This window comes from Sitophilus oryzae, unplaced genomic scaffold (assembly GCF_002938485.1).
Source record: "Sitophilus oryzae breed Bouriz unplaced genomic scaffold, Soryzae_2.0 scaffold_1745_pilon_pilon, whole genome shotgun sequence".
NCBI lineage: Eukaryota > Metazoa > Arthropoda > Insecta > Coleoptera > Curculionidae > Sitophilus > Sitophilus oryzae.
In genome coordinates, this window is record NW_022146441.1 from 1,642,042 (window position 1) to 1,662,253 (window position 20,212).

At 32.5% G+C, this 20,212-nt stretch overlaps 4 protein-coding genes across 7 annotated transcripts; 3 read left to right on the plus strand and 1 right to left on the minus strand.

Moving 5' to 3' along the window:
* The first annotated feature begins 112 nt into the window (after nucleotides 1-112).
* Nucleotides 113-1,071, plus strand: LOC115882011. The gene is made up of 2 exons (XM_030899823.1): nucleotides 113-272; nucleotides 334-1,071. Exons 1-2 carry the CDS (start codon nucleotides 260-262, stop codon nucleotides 1,032-1,034), a joined length of 714 nt encoding a protein of 237 aa, XP_030755683.1. The 5' UTR covers nucleotides 113-259; the 3' UTR covers nucleotides 1,035-1,071.
* LOC115882010 (putative nuclease HARBI1) lies at nucleotides 785-2,805 on the minus strand. Its single transcript, XM_030899821.1, has 4 exons — nucleotides 2,433-2,805; nucleotides 2,228-2,379; nucleotides 1,857-2,162; nucleotides 785-1,788 (listed from the first exon to the last, which is right to left on the minus strand). Exons 1-4 carry the CDS (start codon nucleotides 2,524-2,526, stop codon nucleotides 1,270-1,272), a joined length of 1,071 nt encoding a protein of 356 aa, XP_030755681.1. The 5' UTR covers nucleotides 2,527-2,805; the 3' UTR covers nucleotides 785-1,269.
* Nucleotides 2,806-3,555: 750 nt separating this feature from the next.
* LOC115882038 (G kinase-anchoring protein 1-like) lies at nucleotides 3,556-5,417 on the plus strand. Of its 2 annotated transcripts, none has more exons than XM_030899857.1 (6): nucleotides 3,556-3,858; nucleotides 3,912-4,185; nucleotides 4,240-4,388; nucleotides 4,448-4,574; nucleotides 4,668-4,831; nucleotides 5,059-5,417. In XM_030899857.1, exons 1-6 carry the CDS (start codon nucleotides 3,673-3,675, stop codon nucleotides 5,074-5,076), a joined length of 918 nt encoding a protein of 305 aa, XP_030755717.1. In that variant the 5' UTR covers nucleotides 3,556-3,672; the 3' UTR covers nucleotides 5,077-5,417. The 2 variants fall into 2 exon arrangements, with proteins under 2 accessions (XP_030755717.1, XP_030755718.1); XM_030899858.1 differs by having other exon boundaries at nucleotides 5,246-5,415.
* A 1,577-nt stretch (nucleotides 5,418-6,994) lies between these two features.
* Nucleotides 6,995-17,809, plus strand: LOC115881944 (zinc finger protein 600-like). Of its 3 annotated transcripts, XM_030899684.1 has the most exons (10): nucleotides 6,996-7,408; nucleotides 7,579-7,902; nucleotides 8,050-8,373; nucleotides 8,521-8,952; nucleotides 12,685-13,098; nucleotides 13,827-13,901; nucleotides 13,963-14,067; nucleotides 17,196-17,288; nucleotides 17,350-17,454; nucleotides 17,535-17,809. In XM_030899684.1, coding segments are annotated over exons 1-10 (1,929 nt in total). In that variant the 5' UTR covers nucleotides 6,996-7,406; the 3' UTR covers nucleotides 17,590-17,809. The 3 variants fall into 3 exon arrangements, with proteins under 3 accessions (XP_030755545.1, XP_030755544.1, XP_030755546.1); XM_030899685.1 differs by lacking the exons at nucleotides 13,827-13,901; nucleotides 13,963-14,067 and having other exon boundaries at nucleotides 6,995-7,408; XM_030899686.1 differs by lacking the exons at nucleotides 17,196-17,288; nucleotides 17,350-17,454 and having other exon boundaries at nucleotides 6,998-7,408.
* Nucleotides 17,810-20,212: the final 2,403 nt, after the last annotated feature.

A 20,212-nucleotide genomic window follows, 5' to 3' on the forward strand; every position in this document is an offset into this window, starting at 1 on the left:
AATTCAGAACTTGTGATTATCGTCAGTTCGTCGTTCCAACCGGAATTATCGATGGTAAAATTACGGTTCAAACGATTCTGCCTTGAGAGCAAGAACTGTTGGTTCTAAATTAGAGGCATGCGCAGTAAGGTCGAAATAGCGGTCAGCTGGGTAGTATAGTATAAACTAGGTTAGGGAGTTGTTTTTGTTTATCTTTTTTGTTTGGAAAAATTTAAGAACGACTTTCTCTATTTATTTAAAGTATTTAAAAATTACAAATATGAATATGGAAGGTAATTTACTAATTATATATATTTTTGTTAAATAAATACCATTTTTATCTTATATGAGCAGGCATGGAAGAATTCGTTATTGTGGTAGAAAATGAAAATAATCCGCCTTCTACTACTACTTCTGCTGCTGCATCTGCTGTAGAGCTTTTTTTTTGGACCAACAACAATACAAGGCTCTTAATCGACTTGTACAAAAAATATAAAAGCAAAGTGGGAACAATGGGGATGAAGAATTTTAAAACTATGTGGGAGAAAATAGCAAATGAGATTTCAGAAATATTGCAGAAAACAGTAACATCCAAAAATGTTGAAAACAGGTGGAAAGTACTTGACCGCAATTTCAAAAAATATGTTGACAATAAAAATTCAACAGGACGTGGTAGAAAGTTCTTTGAGTTTGCGTCGGAAATGGAAGAAGCTTGTGGTAACAAAAAGAATATAAGGCCAGAAATTTTACTAGCAAATGAAATTCACATGCCAAAGCAAGAAAATGTTGAGCAAGGCCAAGGCCAAGAAACTGCTGAAACACCAAAAAAAGTGATAAGAAGGAAGACCAGGAAAACAGTACTACAGCAGATCCGAGAGGACCGGCTTTCTTACCAAGAAAACAGAAATCGGTTTCTTCAACAGGTTCATCAAGACCAATTAAGTTTGCTTCGTGAACGAAATGAAATTGAGAGAGAGAGAAATGAAATTGAAAAAGAGAGAAACAATATTCTTTTAACAAAAAAGTGCAATTGTCATATATATGAAACCCTATAGGGAGTATTGATTTATTTATTTGTTTTTCTTTAATTACATAAGTTAAGAGTTCCTATTTGTTAATTTATGGTAGTTATTTATTTTGTTGTTTTTTAATTTGATATTAATGAATCTCTATTTGTTTATTTTTTTTTAAATAAAAATTTGCATGTTTCATTTGATATTGAAGTTTGTGATAGACTTTGACAAAATAATTAAAAAAAATTTATTTTGAAAAATATTATAAACAGTACTTTTAATGTAAATTATTTACAACAAAATTTCTAGCTCTTTGTGCATCTCGATCACCATCCAAATCCATTTCATCATCAGGATCATCTATAACATGGGGCATATCTACAGGTAGCACTTCAATTTCTTCCAGAAACTCATCTGCCAAAGCAATATTGTGCAAAACACAAGCTGCCCTTATGAGATGTACTATGTACTCCATTTTCCGCAATTTTATATGGTACATTTGTCTAAATTTCTGTTTTAGTACTCCAAAACAGTGCTCAATTACATAGCGATTTCTTGCTAATCTCACATTATAACGAGTTTGTTCCTCTGTCAATTGTCCTCGGTCCTTGAAAGGTGTCAAAAGATTAGCACAAAGTGGGTAACCACTATCTCCAAGGAGAAAATATTGTCCACATTTTTCTGCAAGTGTTTGGCTCAGAGAAGAGTTTCGATATACCCTACTATCGTGGACTGAACCAGGATATCCAATAAATACATCCCTAATTTTAAGTGTATGATCACAAACAACTTGCATCTGTAAGATGATTCAAATGAGTACCTACTAATACTTATAATAATAATAGTTATCTAAGCTAAACTTACTTGAACAGAATAATAACCCTTTCTGTTAATGTATGAATCCGGGTCATTCTCCGGCTTATCAATTTTCAGGTGAGATCCATCAATGGCACCAATAATATTGGGAAACCCATTGGCTTGGAAATGTTCAGCAATTTCTAGTTTTTCAGCTGCATTAGGCCAAACTATGACTTGAGGGGCCAAATTGCTAAGGAACACGGACACTCTTTGTATAATCCTTTCTAGGGATGACTTTGTTATGTTAAATCTATCGGACACATCTGCAAAACTCGCAGCTTCATGCCCAATAAACCACAAAAATATTAATATCTGAAAATTTAGTATATTTATCAATAAAATTGTACAATAAAACCTTAAATAATTCATTTACTTACATGATTGTGAGCAGAAATTTTTCCAAATTGACCACTATCATTCTTATAATACTCACTCCCTTCAAATGAGTCTCTAAGTTCAGTTGCCACATGTCTGGATACTCGGAAGTTAGAAAAAAATTCTTCTTCCGAATAATTTAAAACTGTTTCTTCTAAATTAAACATTAATTTTATTAAAATATATTTTTATATAAACTCAACAAACCTAGGAAATTCTCATTTCTTGTGGCAATATCCCCAAGAAAATCCAAATCTTCATCTTCTGAAGAAGAAACATTAAACAAATAATTTACTGCCATTATGGACGCCGGCACAAAAACTAAAGGACAAAAAAGAAAAGAACAAGACGCTCGGGTTGCTCGGGAACCTCGGGAACTTGGGATGAATATTTTTTAGGTTATTGTTATTGTGTTGCCAGCCCAGCTGTTTACTTTCCATCCCAGTATTCCCAGTTCTAAAAACGTTCCAACCAGTTTATAAGTTCATCCTAGTAACTTAACCGGTTTCGCTCGCGCAGGCGCATTAACGCAATTACTAACGATAATATTACCGTAATATTATTGCAGGTTGGAACGAACCTTATATAAGTCTATCCTTGTTTGGGAGGAGGTTTTCAGCGCTTGCTCGATCTGTAAGCACTGTGATTGGACAGTTCCAAATCATATGATATGTTATCAATCCACACCATTACCTAATATAAAATAGTCTTATGAATTTCCAGCTCCTGATTTCCAGTATTCCGTTTCCAGTACGTGTATTATTAGTTGCCTACCCTATTAATATTAGAGCATAGTGCCGAGCAGCGCATATCGATATTTCAATATCATCGATTATTTAATCACTGTATAATCACTATTACTTCCTGACCTTCCTCTATAATTTGCTGTCCTGTTTCCTCTTAGCAAGGCGCTAGCACTTCTTCTTGTATATGTGTTTTGTGATGGGTATCATGAGTGGATGGGAGGCGGTGGCATTTGCAAAATTTGTTGTCTTATTGTAATATTATTATCCATCTCTCTTTAAGCTTAGACTTTTTATAGGCGTTTGGATGTCATGTCTAAATTAACTATAAATTTTATTAAAAACACAATTAAATCGTATACTAACAATGAAAATGTAGTATCCCAGTCGATCGCAGTGCCTCTGCTGTCAAACCGAGGAAGCTGCTTAAAAGTGGGGACAGAAATTTCAAATTTGCCCATTGCCGATAAATCTCCTTTTTTAAGCCCTCCATACACCTTACCAATCCTGTATATAAGGTTTTATACATTGTTTTATACAAATACGTTGGTTTTATAATATGCGTCTATATGCAACCCGTAATACATGTTCCAGTACCGATTTCCCGATTTGTTTAATGTCAAAGTCGGTGGAGGCTGGAGAGGTGCGACCAGAGATTTGCCATTTCATTTAGTGTCCACCAGTGTTTACTAATAATTAGAACAATGGATATCTCCGTTCCTTCAAGATTCGCTTGCTTAAAAATCGAAGACGACGATTTCCGTCCGGCAAGCAGCCACCACGCCAAAAAGAAGCAAGAAAAAGTGGAAACCAAGAAACCCAACAGTGCCGCAAAGGAGGCATCGAAAAGTTCTTGGACGGCTACAAGAAAAAAGGGAAACACTACCGAAGTATAGTGCGAAATAGATTTTTTTCTTTAAAAATTTAATGATTTTTGGTTTAGAAGCCCAAGACGGCAACAACTGTAAAGAAACCGAAGCATAAACAAAAGGGGGAATTTGAAAAAAATTGGGAGGAATGGCAAAAAAAGGACGACGAGTTTGTGAACGACGTTTTCGAGGAACAGATGCAAAATGCAATTATGCAGTCCAAGCTCGAATTTGAGCAGCAGAAAAAAACTGTTAAATCTGAATCGGAACAGAATCAGGGCAAGAAGAAAAAGGGTAAAACTATGAGTTGGGATCAGTTTGTTGATAATAAAGAGGCCAATATCAAAGGTACTATTATTTTATTGTGTTGCCACACTAATCAAGCGTATATTATTATTATAGAACAAGATAAATCTAAAGACAATGAGAAGAATTTCTTCGACGACGTTGTTCAGACGGTTAAAAAGGAGATTACAAGAGAGAAAATCGAAGAAAATAGGAAGAAAAGGCAAGAGAAGTTCGATGAAGTTGTTGGACTTGCGCAACTTCAAGTCAGTATTATCCATGCAGCTGGAACTAGATTTCTATTTTGAATTGCTCATATTTTTAGGAGAAATTAGAGGAGGAAAGGCAAAGGAATATAAATTTAGAGAAGCAATTGAAGGAGGCAAGAAAAGAAATTTCAGTTGTAAAAAAGAGAAATACCACACTTTGCAGTATGCTTAGTCAAGGGGAAAGTAAGTGTGATGATTTTCTTTAATTGTTTTTGGATTAAATTATAAAATATATGTTTGTTCAATCTACCTATTATAAAAAATTGATTTTTTTAGTGAAAGATAAGGCGGAAGTCCTATTGGAGCTAGAGAGACTGACAGTGGTGAAAGAAGAACTCACTGAGGAAGTCGCTAAACTTTACAAGTTATTGGAACAGGAGAGATCGAGCAAGACAGCAGCAACTACAAACGAGCCCCATCTAAAGCACAACAAAGACAAGGTGATATTTTTGTAGGATCAATCAATAATGGTTGGCGTGCGCGTCATCAAAGAATTCCTTCAAAAAAATCCTGAGTTAGACATTCAATTTGCTAATAGTTTTGGTGTCTTTGATTACATGCACCCCACCTGTTATTGATTTTTCTATATACATGTTTTTTATTTGTTTTTTTTTGTGTTTGACGTGTGATTTTAATAGACATTTCTTTTTTTTTTGTTTTCTTCCAGAAAAAGAAGAACAAATAGATTTTTGTTGCAAATGCTTTTCTATTTCCTGAGACTGGTTTTTGTTTTGGTTTTCTAACTAATTTAGTTTTAGTTTTTTTTTTATTTTTATACATATATTAATTAATACATTTCTGTTCATAACTTTTAAATTTACTTTGTGATACTTCATTGATTATTTTTTTTCTAGAATAAGAAGTAAAAAAGACTTCCGACCGTATCCTACCATGATCGGTATTTGTACTTTCATACCCTTTCTCTAAATACGTTTATATATTCGGTATATTTAATTAAGATTCCTTTAAAGAGATGTTATAGAAAGTTTAAAATGATTTTGAAATAAATTGTTTTCGAATTATCTATGGTATGTTTTACTTTACCCCATACAAATAAAGTTGGACTAGAGGAAATAGTTTATACAGCTATTTTCAACTAAGAAGAGATAAATTTAAAACAAACCCTATTATAAAGTAGTAAAAAGCTTTTTTTAATCATCCTAAAATCGTTTTTTCGGACGATGAAGTGATTATAAGCTAAGCAACTAACAATACACATACTATAAATTCATTTAAGCTCTATCCTTTTCTACATATCTTATTTGTTACACTGAGGAACTTTATAAGAGTTGACGCGTGACATTGACATGATTGTATTTTCACGCAGTTGAGCAGCTATGAAGTGTTCAAGAACGCGATACTCTCACTCCATTCCAATGACTAAAGAATCCAAGGACAAATAACACCCGATTGCAAATTGTGACAATGTCACCAAACAGTGTCGTAGCGCATATTTTTCTTAACCTAGTTGTTTGAAGCAATATTTAAATTTTTTGATAATTGTTTTGACTACGCCTATGGTGTATCATCCTAATTAATTACGAAAAAAACGTTTTAAAATGTTAACAAAAGATACAACACTAGTATCGACGTATAGCCTGCGTAACTTGTGGTGGGCTACTTGTTACTACATACATATATTTTTTTAAATATTCTTTCAAAAAATTTGCTAATTTAGGTGTATAATAATAGTTTCAGTGGGTAATTAATAAAAATTTTAAAATAAATAAAATAACACAAAGCTTCTAGAATTGTTTATTTTTTTGTGGAAAATTAGGATATTCTTATGATTGAAGGTAACAAATATTAAAAATTACATTATTCGTTGAATCCGCATGCAAGTGTGAAGGGGAATGGCTAGATTCATTATTATACCGTATGGTCGAAAAAAAAACGACGTCCAGTTGGCTTGTAAATTGTAAATGACGATCGACATTCCCCATATAATTTTACATATAAAATGACAGCGATCTTCATTTCATAGCTATCGCTGACGCCGTCTTTTTTCGGTGTCGTTTTGTATAGTTTTTATGTCATTTTATATGTAGAATTATATAGGGAATATCATCGATCGTAATTTACAAGCCAACTGGACGTCGTTTTTTTTTCGATTATACGGTATAATAATGAATCTAGTCAATTCCCTTCACACTTGCTTACGGATTCAATGAATAATGTAATTTTTAATATTCATTTGTGAAATTGTCATTTCCAAACAAATAAGACGCCGTTTTTTTCGATCATACAGTATATATGTTTATACACGTTTAAAACATATGTTATTACATTATTTTTTATTTAATTATACATTATACACACGTTAATAAATAAATAATTGTCTTGATAATCAGTCCACTGTGACTGTTAAATAAATTTTGCATTATCGACTTAGATATTCTAATATTATAAAGGTGAGACTATAAAATACAAAATTGTATATGCATTACTCAAAAATGAACGATATATTAGTTTACGTTTTAATAAATATTTTGTACCGTCTAGGTCAAAGACATTCTTACTAAATCTATGGTCTAGGTACAAGCTAATTTCTGATGATACGCCATTGGAGAATTTCGCGTGGTGACAACTTTCAACTCACTTTCAGCTGCCGTGTTACACCTGTCCCCTCTCTTTCCTTGTCTAAGTTCTTTAGTCATTGCTCCATTATGGCTCCATTCAATTGAGTCATTGAACTGTTCCGCGCCATATGGAGGCACCAGCACAAAATAGAAATCATTGATTGATCGGACTGTCCAAAATAGAAATCAATCGTTGATTTCTATTTTGTTATTTCTATACACGTTGATTTGTGGCACGCTATCGCGCACCGCTCCTTTTAGAACCGTTCTCGAGCTCGAGTAGCCCCAGGCCCCAGGGCGTAAAGCCCGGAACTCGAAGTTTGCGAATGGAGGACAGCAATATGTGTTTTGTGTGATTGATTATCACTAGGATTATTATTTATGATTATCATTACTGTGATTATCATTGATTTTACGTGTTGAAATCGAAGCAAGAATGTAAGTAATGAATTATGTTATTTTATTAAATTTAAATGAGGGTCAAATTCAATTGTGTCTCGAGATCATTATACTTACATAAAGAAAAACAATAATTTTATTTATTTTTGTTATAATCATTATTCTCAATTGTACTAATTGACTCGGAAATAAAGACATTGTTCTATTAGGGCGAAGGGACTGAAGGAATCGCAGAAAAAGGTCTATAGATGTTCCACATGTAGCTACCAAACGCCATCTAAGTCCAGTCTTAACAGACACAATAATATTCACTTGCCACCGGAAGAACGACAGTTGAAGAAATCGCAGAAAAAGGTCTATAGATGTTCCACATGTAGCTACCAAACGTGGTATAAGTACTATCTTAACACACACAATAATATTCACTTGCCACTGGAAGAACGACGGTTGTTTGTTTGTGCGCACTGCGATAAGAAATATATGAGTAAAAAAAACTTACGAGATCACCTTCATATTGATCATACTGATTCCAGGTAAATTTATTTTTTAAAGAATTATTAAGAATTAGACGTAGATCATTATACTTACATAAAGAAAAACAATAATTTTATTTATTTTTGTTATAATCATTATTCTCAATTGTACTAATTGACTCAGAAATAAAGACATTGTTCTATTAGGGCAAAGGGACTGAAGGAATCGCAGATAAAGGTCTATAGATGTTCCACATGTAGCTACCAAACGCCATCTAAGTACATTCTTAACAGACACAATAATATTCACTTGCCACCGGAAGAACGACAGTTGAAGAAATCGCAGAAAGAGGTCTATAGATGTTCCACATGTAGCTACCAAACGCCATCTAAGTCCCATCTTAACACACACAATAATATTCACTTGCCACCGGAAGAACGACGGTTGTTTGTTTGTACGCACTGCGATAAGAAATATATGAGTAAAAAAACCTTACGAGATCACCTTCATATTGATCATACTGATTCCAGGTAAATTTATTTTTTAAAGAATTATTAAGAATTAGACATAGATCATTATACTTACATAAAGAAAAACAATAATTTTATTTATTTTTGTTATAATCATTATTCTCAATTGGACTAATTGACTTGGAAATAAAGACATTGTTCTATTAGGGCGAAGGGACTGAAGGAATCGCAGAAAAAGGTCTATAGATGTTCCACATGTAGCTACCAAACGCCTTATAGGTTCTATCTTAACACACACAATAATATTCACTTGCCACCGGAAGAACGACAGTTGAAGGAATTGCAGAAAAAGGTCTATAGATGTTCCACATGTAGCTACCAAACGCGATATAAGTCCAGTCTTAACACACACAATAATATTCACTTGCCACCGGAAGAACGACAGTTGAAGGAATTGCAGAAAAAGGTCTATAGTTGTTCCATATGTAGCTACCAAACGCCATCTAAGTTCCGTTTTAACACACACAATGATATTCACTTGCCACGGGAAGAACGACAGTTGTTTCTTTGTGCGCACTGCGATAAGAAATATATGAGTAAAAAAGCCTTACATGATCACCTTCATAATGATCATTCCAGGTAAATTTATTTTTTATTCATTTTTGTTATAATCATTATTCTCAATTGGGTAAACCGCCGTTTAGGCCGACGAAAATAAAGCGAGTCGTCAGGCAACCGTTAACGATCATATGCGGCGTTGCCATTTAACACATTAACTTTTTAACGGAATTTTGTGATTGCTTCTTTTAAATTGTTAGAAATTTAATTTATTATTGGACATTTAATTTATATAACAAACGACTACCCATTCGCGGGGCGGGTAAGATTTATAGGGAATAATACAGAATATAATTATAATTAAGCTGAAACAACTATTATAACTTAAGAATTATAGCTTCTACGATTATTGTAAACCCCGATGAAATTATTGCTGCTGATAATTTACTCTTGGAAAACTTCAATTTGAGATTAGTTTTTGATACAAAACTTGAATTGTTGAAGTGGGTGGCAAGGAGGCAGTTTTAACTGGTTGGTTGGTTGGTTTGTTACATAAATATGCGTTGATTGGCATACAGTCAGGGACGGATACAAAAATTTATTTTAGGGGGGGCCCAAATCAAAAATAATGTAATATATGCCTTTTAGCACAGAATATCTAGCTACGCAACAGAAAAATACTCGAAATGAAAGAGCTAAAATTGCACAAATAAAATACTAGATGGCGCGACAATATCATAATCAGAATATAATTGGAAATTTTCAACTTTCGGTTTTGGATCGACGTAGATCGACGGCACGTCGACGGCCTTGAAGCTCGGCTAAAAATGCACAGTTGCCAGATTCAAACAGACTTTAATTGGCATCCCATTCTTTTTTTGGTGTATAATAATTTCTTTCTATTCTTCGTTTCTTGTCAGATACACTTATATTAATTATTCGTTTGGCTTTTAAAATAGTTTTAATTTTATGTATATTATTAGAAAACATATGCTCTCAAAATACATTTTTAATATATCTACACTACTTTATTATGTTAACTAAGAAAATAACTTTAACTACCTTTAAAATTAATAATATACAGGGCGATTGATAGTGATATTTATTAATGCTGAAACGTTAGTAATGAAATATACGTTTAATAATAATGGAAACGATTTATTAAAATGCAGTACAAAAAATGTTAATTGACTAAAAAATACTATAATAACAATTTTTTTCTGTTTGCCACGTTATTTATATAGACCTAGGTAGATTTTAAAAAGTGACACAGGTACAATTAATAATATATTACTTAAGCATAAAAGTTGCTGTCACCGACATCGTACAATAAATTAAAATTCATAAAATAAATTAAAATTATTAATTAAACAAATCTTTATAAAGAAACGCAAGTATATCAAATTTGGGCCCAATCGAACGCCAGGAAATGGTATCGTAATATGGTACTACATTATGGTACCCCTTGATATGCTTCATGCTTCCATAATATTGCAATGTCATCAAAAATACGCAAGTATAATCAAATATAAGCCCAATCGAACGTCAGGAAGTGGTCGTAATATGGTACTATATTAAGGTACCACTTTATATATGCATCATAGTAGATGCATTATAGTACCATCATATTACAATGTCACCGAAGATACTTACTATACCAAGTTAAGCCCAATCGAACGCCAGCAAATGGTATCGTATATGGTACTATTATGGTACCTCTTGATAAGCTTCATGGTACCATAATATTGCAATGTCATCAAAAATATGCAAGTATATATCAAATATGAGCCCAAATGAACGTCAGAAAGTGGTATCATAATATGGTACTATAGAAGGTACCAATTTATTTGCTCCATGGTGCCATCATATTACGATGTTACCGAAATTACGTAGTATACAAAGTTTAAGCTCAATCAAACGCCAGGAAATGGTATCGTAATATGGTACTACATTATGGTACCCCTTGATATGCTTCATGGTACCATAATATTGTAATGTCATCAAAAATACGCAAGTATAATCAAATATGAGCCCAATCGAACGTCAGGGAGTGGTATCGTAATATGGTACTATATTAAGGTACCACTTTATATGCATCATAGTACCATCATATTACAATGTCATCGAAGATACTTACTATACCAAGTATAAGTCCAATCGCACGCCAGGAAATGGTATCGTATATGGTACCTCTATCGTATATGGTACCTCTATGTACTATTATGGTACCTCTTGATACGCTTCATGGTACCATAATATTACAATATCTCTGAAGATACGTAATATACCAAGTTTAAGCCCAATCGAACGCCATGTATCGTAATAAGGTACAATATTACGGTATCACTTGATATGCTTCATGGTACCATAATATTGCAATGTCATGAAAAATATGCAAGTATGTATCAAATACGTATGATACCGAAAAAACGGCGTCTAGTTGGCTGGGAAAAGACGATCGATGACATTTCTCATAAAAATTTACACATAAAATGACAGCGATTTTCATTTCATAGCCATCGCTAACGCCGTTTTTCCCGATCATACGGTATGAACACAATCGAACGTCAGGAAGTGGTGTCATAATAGTAGAACAATACTTATTATATTGTCGCCGAATTACAATCAAAATTCAGGATTCAGTTAGAATCAAACGTCAGGAAGTGATTTTAATTCAGCTCGTAAGATTTAACTCCAACTAACATGGCAAGTTAAATACTTAAACGTTTGAAAAAAGAGCTCTTAATATGTTTTAAATGATGTAGAAAAATGTGAAGCTAGGCTTTATCAGGAAATATTACAATATAAATTACACAATGGCAACACTGCATAAAATTCTTTTAAATTTCGTTTGTAGAAAACTGTTTTCTTTTAAATTTATCGCCCTCTGTTATGTAGTAGTGAAACTACCACATCAAAATATCTGATTTGGAGACAGGCTTTTAAAGCCTGTCTCCTTTTGCTACCTACGATTTTATACATGTAACGAGGCTTCTGTTGCGTAGCTAGATATTCTGTGCTTTTAGGGTGTAATTTTTAACCCAAAAAGCTAATATTTAACCCAGCTTATAGGTTTTTGGTTTGGATCCACCACTGCATACAGTTGTTATTTTTGTCTCTTCCTGTTAAACCGAAAATGGCTTTAACTTGTTCATTTCAAAGGGAGGGAACCATCTAGGAGAAATACCGGGTATAAATTGCATGCCTAGTATAATTTAAACTGGTAAATACATAGCTAACAACATAGCTAACATTTTGTTTGTCCTTAAAAATAGGTATTAACAATTTTAGATATATACTTCCTGGTACTACTATTGTTTCTGATAGGTGGAGAGCCTATCGAAACATAAATGTCCTCGGTGGAGGTGTTTATAAACATCTTGTTATTCACCAAGAAAATTTTGTTGATCCCAATGATCCTCGAATTCACACACAAAATGTTGAAAATTTATGGATGAGAGCTAAAAGAAAATTAAAAAGGCAATTTGGCACCTCTCCCAATCTGTTTTTGGGTCTTATTTACATGAATTTATGTGGAGAAACAAAATCTCAGGAGAGCCAGAATTTCCAAACTTTTTAAAGTGCATTGTTGAACAATATCCTATGCAATAAAATATTTTCAGAGTAAATCTTGATACAATCTTTATCAACATCAGAGTGTATATTTTTCAGATTTCTCTATTTCCAAACCTATATTCTTAAGTTTGGCAACACAGCGGTTAATATCTCGATCGCAATTTCTTGTCGGCCTAAACTGCAGGATTACCCTCAATTGCATTAATTGACTTGGAAATAAAGACATTGTTCTATTAGGGCGAAGGGATTGAAGGAATCGCAGAAAAAAGTCTATAGATGTTCCACATGTAGCTTCCAAACGCCTTATAAGTCCCATCTTAAAGCACACAATAATATTCACTTGCCACCGGAAGAACAAAAGTTGAAGAAATCGCATAGATGTTCCACATGTAGCTACCAAACGCCATATAAGTCCCATCTTAACAGACACAATAATATTCACTTGCCACCGGAACAACAAAAGTTGAAGAAATCACATAGATGTTCCCTATGTAGCTACCGAACGCCATATAAGTACCATCTTAAAAAACACAAGAACATTCACTTGCCACCGGAAGAACGACAGTTGTTTGCTGGTGCGCATTGCGAAAAGACATATATGAGTAAAATACCCTTACGAGATGACCTTCATAATGATCATACCTGTTCCAGGTAAATTTATATTTGTGTAATAATAGACCATATACACTTTCGTGGATATAAAAAAGGCTATATAATAACCTCTCAACTATAATACCAACACATCGTCCCCTATCTCATGTACTAGCGTAACTCTCATTTAGTAAATTTGCAAGAGAAGAAGATAAAAAATGACTGGTATTAAACTTGTAATTTTTTGTAAGATACGTCGTATCCAAATATTATCGCTACCACCTTGATACCTCTGAAGTTTTTCCGTATTATTTGACCATATTGTATATTATGGCTTATAATGAAATTCACTACAATAAATTCTTTGAAAAATCCGAATAGTAAATGAGCCCGATGGATTTATTGTATCTGCTATTAAATCAATAATTACTAATCCTAATACAAAAAATGTCATACCTTGAAAAAATATAAGGATGGTTCAAAATACTGTTACGGATTCCGTGGGTCCACTATTTAAACTCACGATAAAATACTTAACGAATTTATTTTTCTCACTTTATACACAATTACTAACTTATAACACACAACAAACTAACTATTTATAAGATTCCTTCACCAAATTGTCCGATTTTCAATTTCCACGCGGTATATTCAAATTTCAAAAACTCGCTGTCAATTTATATGTAAAATATAGGGGAATGTTATCAATCGTCACTTCCAGGTCAACTTGACTGCGTTTTTTCTAGATCACACGGTATTTCGTTGGTTTATTTTTTATTGTTTTTTAGAAATGCTGATGAACTGATACTAGATTCTTTAAAAATTGAAATTGATGATCACACTCCACTTAAAGATGAGTTTAAGTATGTTTTTCTTTAAAGGTATTTTTACTAATACAGCGATAATGCAATTTATTAATTCCAGATATGCTGAATCTGCCACTAGTGAAGAGAAATTCGAATGTTTTTTAAAAATTGAACCTGATGATGTCACTCCAATTCTAAATAATGACATGCACGATGACTTTAAGTATGTTTTCTTTAAATGTATTTTTACTAATTATAAAAAATATTAGGATAGATAAGAAAAATAAAAAATCACCTGTACTAAACTTCGCCGCTCCGCCGGGGAATTGTAAAATACACTTTTTGTTTTAATTATTTTTATTCGTTATTTGCAATTTTATTTTTAAAACATATTATGTGAAACAATCACGTAATATGTTTTAAAAATAAAATTACAAACGGAAACAAAAAGGAATTAAAAAATCTGAAAATTTACTAAGTTTATTGATAAAAAAAGTTATGCTATGCAAATTGATATATTAAGTATAACCTCTTTGGTATAACATTGTTAAACAAATTTAACAAACATTAACAAGTCATAACATATCAGATTATAGAACTAAAAAATGCTATTACATAAAAACAGGTGATACAATACTTCAATATTAATTTTAACATAATATCAAAACCGAAAAATCAAACTGCAAACACAACCACACTTATCACAACTGAAATTAACATACACTTCCAAGGCAAATGTCCAAGAAAGACTGATCCTGTGGACTGATCGTTCTGATTGGCCCTGGTCGTAGCCGTAGCTCACGTCGTATTGTCGGTAAGGAAAATCCCTGTACATTTTTTTTTTTTCCATTATTTTGACGATCAGCGCCAACAGTCGTCGTGAATCGAAAATTTTTGCTGGAGTCATTTTGAATATTTAACTTACTGATTATACCTTCATGTATGTAAGGCTATAATAACCTCTCAGCTATAATGTCGGCATATGGGTGATTCTGTTGAAAATTCTTTAATTAGTTCAACAGTCGTTCGTGAATTATATCAGGTTTATATATGTGAGGGTTATATGTTTGAAAACCCTTGTTTTATAGTGTTACAAGACTAATATTTAAAAATTATTCTATTATGGTGAAGGAATCGCAGAAGAAGGTCTATAGATGTTCCACATGTGGCTGCAAAACGCCATATAAGTGCACTCTTAACAGACACAAGAAAATTCACTTGGAACTGGAAGAACGACAGTTGTTTGCTTGTGCGCACTGCGACAAGACATATATGAGTAAAATACCCTTTACGCGATCACCTTCATAATGATCATACCTATTCTAGCTAAATTTATATTTGTGTAATAATAGATCATATACACTTTCGGGGATATAAGGCTATATAATAACCGCCCAACTATAATACCAACACATCGTCCCCTATGTCATGTACTAGCGTAACTCTCTATTTAGTAAATTTGCAAAGAGAAGAAGATAAAAATTACTGGTATTAAACTTGTAATTTTTGTAAGATACGTCGAATCCAAATATTATCGCCGCCTTTATACCTCTGAAGATTTTCCGTATTATTTGACCATATTGTATATTATGGCTCATAATGAAATTCACTACAATAATTTCTTTTAAAAATACAATTAGAAAATGAGCCCCATTGATTTAACGTATCTGCTATTAAATCAATAATAATTACTAAATCTATACTACTAATATATAAAATCCTTAAGTGACTGATATACTGATTAATCACGATCCTGCTCAAACCAATCAACGTAAGAAGCTCCTTTTCGACATTCCAGTTCCAAGAGGGTGAAACCACCCCTCGAATATTACAATATTTTTTATTTAAAAAACGGTCAAGTTTCCGAAAAAACGCTTAAACACGTATATTTTATTTTGTTTTTTTACATATTTTAAAATTTAAAAATGTATACAGGGTGTTTCGAAAAATCTGGTCATTGATTAATCACCATTCTGCTTAAAGCGCTTGACGTAAAAAGCTGATTTTTGGGAAACAGATTGACTTTAGGGTGTAGAGGTTCCATAAGAAGGGAAGGGATTTTTCGAAACTCGAATTCTAAGGGGGTGAAACTATCCCTCAAATATTAAAATATTTTTTATTTAAAAACCGGTGAGTTTTTCGGAAAAACTCTTAAACACGTATATTTTATTTTGTTGTTTTACATATTTTAAGATTTTTTATAAATTTATACAGGGTGTTTCATAAAATATGACCATTGAGTAGTCACGATTCTGCTTAAACTGCTTGACGTTTAAAGCTGATTTTTGGCAAACGGATTGACTGTGGGGTGTAGAGGTTCGATAAGGAGGGGTTTCTCGAATCTCAAATTTCAAGAGGGTGAAAACGCCCCTCAAATATTACAATATTTGTTATTTAAAAAACGGTTAGTCTTTCGGGAAAACGCTCGGACAAGCATAATTTATTTGTTTTTTTTTCATATTGTGAAATTTTTTAAAAAATCATACAGGGTGTTCCAAAAAGTTGGGTAATTTCTTAACCACGATTCTGCTTAAACTGCTTGACGTAAAAAGCTTATTTTTGGCAAACGGATTTTTCGAAAGTGAAATTCCAACGAGATGAAACTACACCTGAAATATTACCAAGTTGTATAATAATATCGCCATATTGTTTTTTCTCATGCTGACATAAATGTGAGGGTGCAGCCACACTATCCTAAAAATGGCGTATCGGCGTAACGGCGTAACGACCTTGAATCGATTTCCAGTAATTCTATTGGCTGAAATTTTTGACAGATGAATTTGACAGATAAAATTTCTGACAGATGAATGTTTCAGCCAATAGAATTACTGGAAATCTATTTAAGGTCATTACGCCGTTACGCCGATACGCCGTTTTTAGGATAGTGTGGCTGCACCCTGAGAAAATTTTGTTCAGTTTGTACGTTAATGGAAATTCTTGCTTTGCTTTATCATCACCATTACAAATGATTAATTCGACGCGAACGAAGTCGCTGGTACACGCTAGTCTAATAGAAAAAATGTCATTCCTTGAAAAAAGACGGTTCAAAATACAAATATTTCTTAAATTCTCTCCGCAGGTCTAAAGAAATTTATATTTATTTTTATTATTATTTAAATTAAAAGTAAGATAAAGGTGATACTTATCGGTGACAGAAATAAACTATTATTATGTTTCGATACATACGATAAAAAAAACGGCGTCAGAGTGGGTTTAGAAATGAAGATCGTTATCATTTTATATGTAAAATTATATAGGGGACTGTAATCGATCTTCACTTCCAGGCCAGATTGAATTCGTTTTTTCTAGATCACACGGTATTTCGTTGATTTATTTTTTATTGTTTTTTAGAAATGCTGGTTGCACATCTGTAACTGATGAAGTGATAATAGATTCTTTAAAAATTGAAATTGATGATCACACTCCGCTTAAAGATGAGTTTAAGTATGTTTTTCTTTAAAGGTATGTTTACTAATACAGCGATAATGCAATTTATTAATTCCAGACATGCTGAATCTGCCACTAATGAAGAGAAATCAGAATGTTTTTTAAAAATTGAACCTGATGATGTCACTCCGATTCTAAATAATGACATGCTCGATGTCTTTAAGTATGTTTTCTTTAAATGTATTTTTACTAAGGGCTACATATTAAAAATAACGTGGTTTAAATATTTTTTATTGTTTCCAGAAATGGCGAAAATTTATCTGTCCGTGTGAAGGTGAAGTTGGAGGATTTTTTATAAAAATGGAACCTGACGATGACTCCCCGTTTCTGGATGAAGACGCGCTTTTCAAACAAGAAAATATTCCTAATTTTTAATATTTTAAATATTTCTAAATCTGTCTGATTTGTTTCTTTTTCACGTTTAAACTTTTACCTTTTTTAAACATGTTTAAAAGATTTGTAAGTAGCTGTGATATCCTAATGTATCCTGTGTAATAATAATATAATAATCTTGTGTATTCATTCTTCTTACCTCTACAGGGTATCCCAGAAATAAGTGCAAGTATTTTAACCAGTAGTATAGTTCAACCCCAGAAACACGCTTCTGAGTTTTTTTCGCGAAAATTTTTTTTGAAAATTCGAAATTTTTTGGAATTTCTTTTAGTTTTTATTTAAAAAACATAATTTCTTGATAATATGGCAACATAGGTATTAGATTAAATTTACAATAAAGAAAATCCAGAAAAGATCCAGTGGTTCTCAAAATTTTAGCAAAAAATATTTTTTTTTGGAAATTTTCAAAGTAAAATAACTCCGTTATTTTGGACTTATTTGAAAAACGATAAAGAGAAAATGTGTTTTTTTATCGAGATCTACCACCCCTTAAAATACTTGCACTTATTTCTGGGACACCCTGTATATCCTTGCATTGAAATTAAATCTAACTAGTGCTGGGAGATCGTTAGTAAACATCGATATTAAGTGTGTTCGGAATTCGTCGTCTTCGATTTTTAAGCAAGCGATTCTTGAAGGAATATATCCATTGTTCTAATTATTAGTAAACACTGGTGAACACTAAATGGCAAATCTCTGGTCGCACCTCCACCGACTTTGATGTTAAACAAATCGGTCAATCGGTGCTGGAGCTGGAGCATGTATTTATTACGGGTCGTATAGACGTTGCGCGATATCAGATTAGATAGAGCCTAGAATTTTAATCATGATGGTTGCCATGTTCGCGCTTATGTATTAGGAGGAGTTCAGGAAGTAATAGTGATTATACGATAATTTTAAAACGTCGATATGCATTGCTCATTATTACGATGAAGTGGTATTATGTTAGGTAACTAACAATACACGTACTATAAATTCATTTAAGTTATTTAAGCTCTACGTTCTATACAAATACGTTTCAATAAAATATACGACGGCCTTCCCATAAGAGCAATGAGAGGATTTACGTCCCAGTATTGAAGGTCGGAAAATCAAGTCGAAAATCAGAAAATCGAGTCGAATGGTTTCAAGACATAGGTTCATCCTTAGTCAAACCTCCTACAACACAAGGATAGACGTATGTAGGAAATGCATTGAAATTCTATAGCCATCCTTCAATATCGGGACAGGAATTTAAGCGGTACCCTCCGTATTCTTTATTTTAAACGTATTTGGTTCTATATATCTTATTTGTTACTCTGAGCAACTGTAGAGGCTGTCAAACGTATGACATTAATGACATTCATTATTCAATTGACATTTGTTTATTTTGTGTTGTGTTGTGATTTGTTTGTTGTTTGATTTTAATTATGGAGGCTAAAATATTTAATCCATAATTCCATCAGAGTGGAAGTGGGAGAATGAGCTTCGACGAGTGCGCATCCAAATTTTTGTGAACGGTAAGATGGCCGCCATATTCCAGGTCTCGCTGTCACTTCCCCTTTCCCCTCAATCCTCAATTTGTTTGTTGATGCAATGCCTTCTATTAAAAGATCAGCCTACGGGCGAGATTTATGACGTCACGCTAGTTAGATATAACGGATTAATAAATATGTTGTAGAATACATGGAAAACATAATTATTCCTCAGACTTTTGGTTTGTATTTTAAAAATGATATAGTTTAAATGAAATATACATAATATACAGTTAATAACTACAACATATATACCTATTTATAGTAATAAATACTTTGGCAAATAAACTATGAACCATACATATGCAGCAAATGTTTTACAATGTACAAATAATGTATAGGTACATAAGATAATGGGTAAAATGTAAATATATTTTAAATTTTGGGGTTTGAAAATCGATCTAATTTAACAAAAAACATTGAATATCTACTAATAGTGATGTATTATTATTTGCATTCACAAAATTTATATGTATATTTTGCAAGTATCAATGTTCGAAAAATTATATTTACAAATAATACAATATTATCTAAAAAAGGCGTCAGCGATGGCTATGAAATGAAGATCGCTGGCATTTTATATGTTAAATTATTCTAAAATTTTTGATTTTCTTGGGATTTTTAGGTTCGGGAAAAACGCTGATTAAGTTTTCATTTGGGTTTTCATTATTTTTATTCGGTTTAAAAAAAAACGTTTCGGCTAACTATAGCCTTCACAGTGTTGTGTCATATGAGAAAAATAGTGTCGAATATAATCCAAAAAATTACATATACAATATAATTCACACCTCATAATGTTTACTGCAATTAATAAACTAATATAAACTTATCAAAAGATGACCACATATTTTTAAAATTATTATTCTTAACACTAAAATTATCTACATTGACTATGGAGTACGCAGTAAACATTATGTGCGTGGTGTGCATATTTTATATGCAATTTTTGGATTATATTCGACACTATTTTTTCATATGACACAACACTGATGGAGGCTATAATGTTAGCCGAAC

What these genes read in the sequence shown, in the direction of transcription:
- LOC115882010 (XM_030899821.1), bottom strand. Translation starts at nt 2,526, where the DNA reads ATGGCAGTAAATTATTTGTTTAATGTTTCTTCTTCAGAAGATGAAGAT. An exon ending in AAGAAATGAGAATTTCCTAG is followed by an intron (nt 2,380 to 2,432) that starts GTTTGTTGAGTT and finishes TGTTTAATTTAG; the next exon opens with AAGAAACAGTTTTAAATTAT. An exon ending in AAATTTCTGCTCACAATCAT is followed by an intron (nt 2,163 to 2,227) that starts GTAAGTAAATGA and finishes CTAAATTTTCAG; the next exon opens with ATATTAATATTTTTGTGGTT.
- LOC115882038 (XM_030899857.1), top strand. Translation starts at nt 3,673, where the DNA reads ATGGATATCTCCGTTCCTTCAAGATTCGCTTGCTTAAAAATCGAAGAC. An exon ending in TAAAGAGGCCAATATCAAAG is followed by an intron (nt 4,186 to 4,239) that starts GTACTATTATTT and finishes TTATTATTATAG; the next exon opens with AACAAGATAAATCTAAAGAC. An exon ending in TTGGACTTGCGCAACTTCAA is followed by an intron (nt 4,389 to 4,447) that starts GTCAGTATTATC and finishes TCATATTTTTAG; the next exon opens with GAGAAATTAGAGGAGGAAAG.
- LOC115881944 (XM_030899684.1), top strand. An exon ending in ATTGATCATACTGATTCCAG is followed by an intron (nt 8,374 to 8,520) that starts GTAAATTTATTT and finishes TTGTTCTATTAG; the next exon opens with GGCGAAGGGACTGAAGGAAT. An exon ending in GACATGCACGATGACTTTAA is followed by an intron (nt 14,068 to 17,195) that starts GTATGTTTTCTT and finishes ATTGTTTTTTAG; the next exon opens with AAATGCTGGTTGCACATCTG.